General features: G+C 42.1%; 1 protein-coding gene across 1 annotated transcript in view; it reads left to right on the top strand.

The window, feature by feature from the left end:
- LOC135094526 (MOXD1 homolog 2-like) overlaps positions 1-2,500 on the top strand; it is a 108,324-nt gene that overhangs the window by 90,887 nt on the left and 14,937 nt on the right. The window contains exons 5-6 of the mRNA XM_063994700.1: positions 117-316; positions 2,035-2,195. Coding sequence (XP_063850770.1) covers positions 117-316; positions 2,035-2,195 — 361 coding nt within the window. The remainder of the gene's footprint in view (positions 1-116; positions 317-2,034; positions 2,196-2,500) is intronic.

Genomic DNA, 2,500 nt, shown 5'->3' with positions numbered 1-2,500 from the left:
AGTGGTAGCAGCAGCAGCACCACCACCACCACCACCACTAAACACCCCAAAAAACACCCCAAACGATGCAAAACCACCACAACTAACCCTTTACTCCCATTCCCCCCAAACAACAGTACGAGCCCATCTTCACGCCAGGCAATGAGCAATACGTGCACCACATCATTGTTTACGAGTGCACGGACCTGGCGGAGGGGCAGCAGGAGGTGTTTGAGGGCCTGGCGGCGTCTGCAGGAAGTGGGTGTTATGAGAAAGAGATTTTACAGCATATTGAAACTTGTAATCACGTTATGGTCACCTGGGCCGTGGGATCAGAGGTAAGACTGAGAAATTTCTAACTTGATATAATCTTGAGTGATGAAGATGCAATACTGTGTGTGTGTGTTTGTGTGTGTGTGATAAATTTCTCTCTCTTTCTCAAAATCTAAATCTTCTTTGTCTTTGTCTCCATCTTCCGTTCCCTCCTTCTGTTCCTTCTCCTCCTCCTCCTTCTCGTTCTCATTGTCTTCATATTCTTCTCCTCCTCCTCCTCCTCCTCCTCCTCCTCCTCCTCCTCCAATATTGTCCTTCACTCCTCCATCTTTTTTTCCATCCAACTATTCCTCTTGTGTTCCTCCTCCTCCTCCTCCTCCTCCTCCTCCTGTCTCTCAACTCCTCTTCCTTCTAGTCCTCTTTCACAACTCATCTTCACATCCTCCTCCTCCTCCTTCTCTTTCTCCTCCTCTTCCTTTTCCTCTTCTTCCCCCTTCTCGTGTCGTCTTCCTTCCATCTCTCTCTCTCTCTCTCTCTCTCTCTCTCTCTCTCTCTCTCTCTCTCTCTCTCTCTCTCTCTCTCTCTCTCTCTCTCTCTCTCTCTCTCTCTCTCTCTCTCCGTGTGTGTGTAAAGTTACATATCTTTTCTTTATTTTCTCTATATTAATTACATATTCTACCTAAGCTCTACCTGCCGCTACTTTCACCCTTCCTTAATTACTTGTGTTTGTCAGCATTACAAACACACCACCACCTTACCTGTCTAAGTGATGAACACCTGACTCCAGCCTTTAATTAATTTCACCTTTTATCTAATTACCTCAGTGTCTTGTCGGTAATGCTGACTTGGTATCACTATCTCACCTGTTCATGATTCCTCTCACCTGTCTTGTGCTTAATTAGTCTTACCTTTCTATATTTACCAGGATGCTTCTAAAACACTAACTTATTATCTTATCTTATATACATCTGTTTTCTTATCTTTCCTTTACCTGAGCATCAATATATAGTTTTAATAACCCTTTTACCCTTCCCTATTTACCTTGAGGCTTCTAAGATAAACACTAATTTAACACTAATATTTTTATGTACATTTGTTTTCTGTTTCCTTTACACGAGCGTCAAATTATCAACATTCTGGCTATGTAAAGGTAATGTTTCCATCTCCTTACCTGTCTCGTCATATTCACCTGTTCTGTACCTTGATTAGCGTCACCTGAACAATACACGAACACCTTAATTCCCCTTTACCTGTGGCAAACACCTGCTCTCTACTTGCATCTAATATTACCTTACCTAACGTTACCTCACCTCACGTAACCTTACCTTAATTAACCATATCTTACGTAACCTAACCTTATTTCATATTACGTTGCCTAACCTAACATAACCCAGCCCAGTCTAACCTAACCTAACCAAACCAAACCAAACCAAACCAAACCAAACCTAACCTAACCTAACCTAACCCAACCTAACCTAACCTAACCTAACCTAACCTAACCAAACCAAACTTAACCTAACCTAACCTAACCTAACCTAACCAAACAAAACCTAACTTAACCTCACCCAACCTAACTTTAACCAAACCAAACTTAACTCAACCTCACCCAACCTAACCTAACTTAATCTAACCTAACCAAACCTCACTCAAACCAATCCAGATTAACCAAACGTTGCCCAACCCAACCTAAATGAAAACCAAATAATTTCTACACACACAAACAGCCAAACAAACCATTTCTTCTTACTCTATCTCTCTCTGACCTCCCCCATCTCTCCCCCCAGGGTCTCTCGCTCCCCCCGAGGCTGGCTACCCCCTCACCCCCCGGGGACCTAAATATTACATGATGGAGACCCATTATGACAACCCAGAGGGACATCTTTTCAAGGATGAATCTGGAATTAAAATTATGTATACTCATGAAATCAGGTACCACGATGCAGGTAAGGATTCTCACCTGTCCAAAATATATACAGGTGTTTTCTTGGTGTTTTTTTTTTTTTTTTCTCGTTTTTTTGTGTGTTGAGTGTTTGTGTTCGTGTTTTTGTGTGTGTTTTTCTTTGTTTGTGTGTGTTAAAGGTGTTTTTTTTTTTTTTGTCTTTTTTTTCTGTGAGTGTGTCTTGTTTCTCTCTCTCTTTCTTTCTCTCCTCCTCCTCCTCCTCCTCCTCCTCCTCCTCCTCCTCCTCCTCCTCCTCCTACTAAATTTACCCTTTTCATTCTTTACTTCCTTGCCTTTCCTTCTCCCATT

This window comes from Scylla paramamosain, chromosome 45 (assembly GCF_035594125.1).
Source record: "Scylla paramamosain isolate STU-SP2022 chromosome 45, ASM3559412v1, whole genome shotgun sequence".
Classification (NCBI taxonomy): Eukaryota; Metazoa; Arthropoda; class Malacostraca; order Decapoda; family Portunidae; genus Scylla; species Scylla paramamosain.
This window is presented reverse-complemented; position numbering and strand designations above follow the sequence as displayed.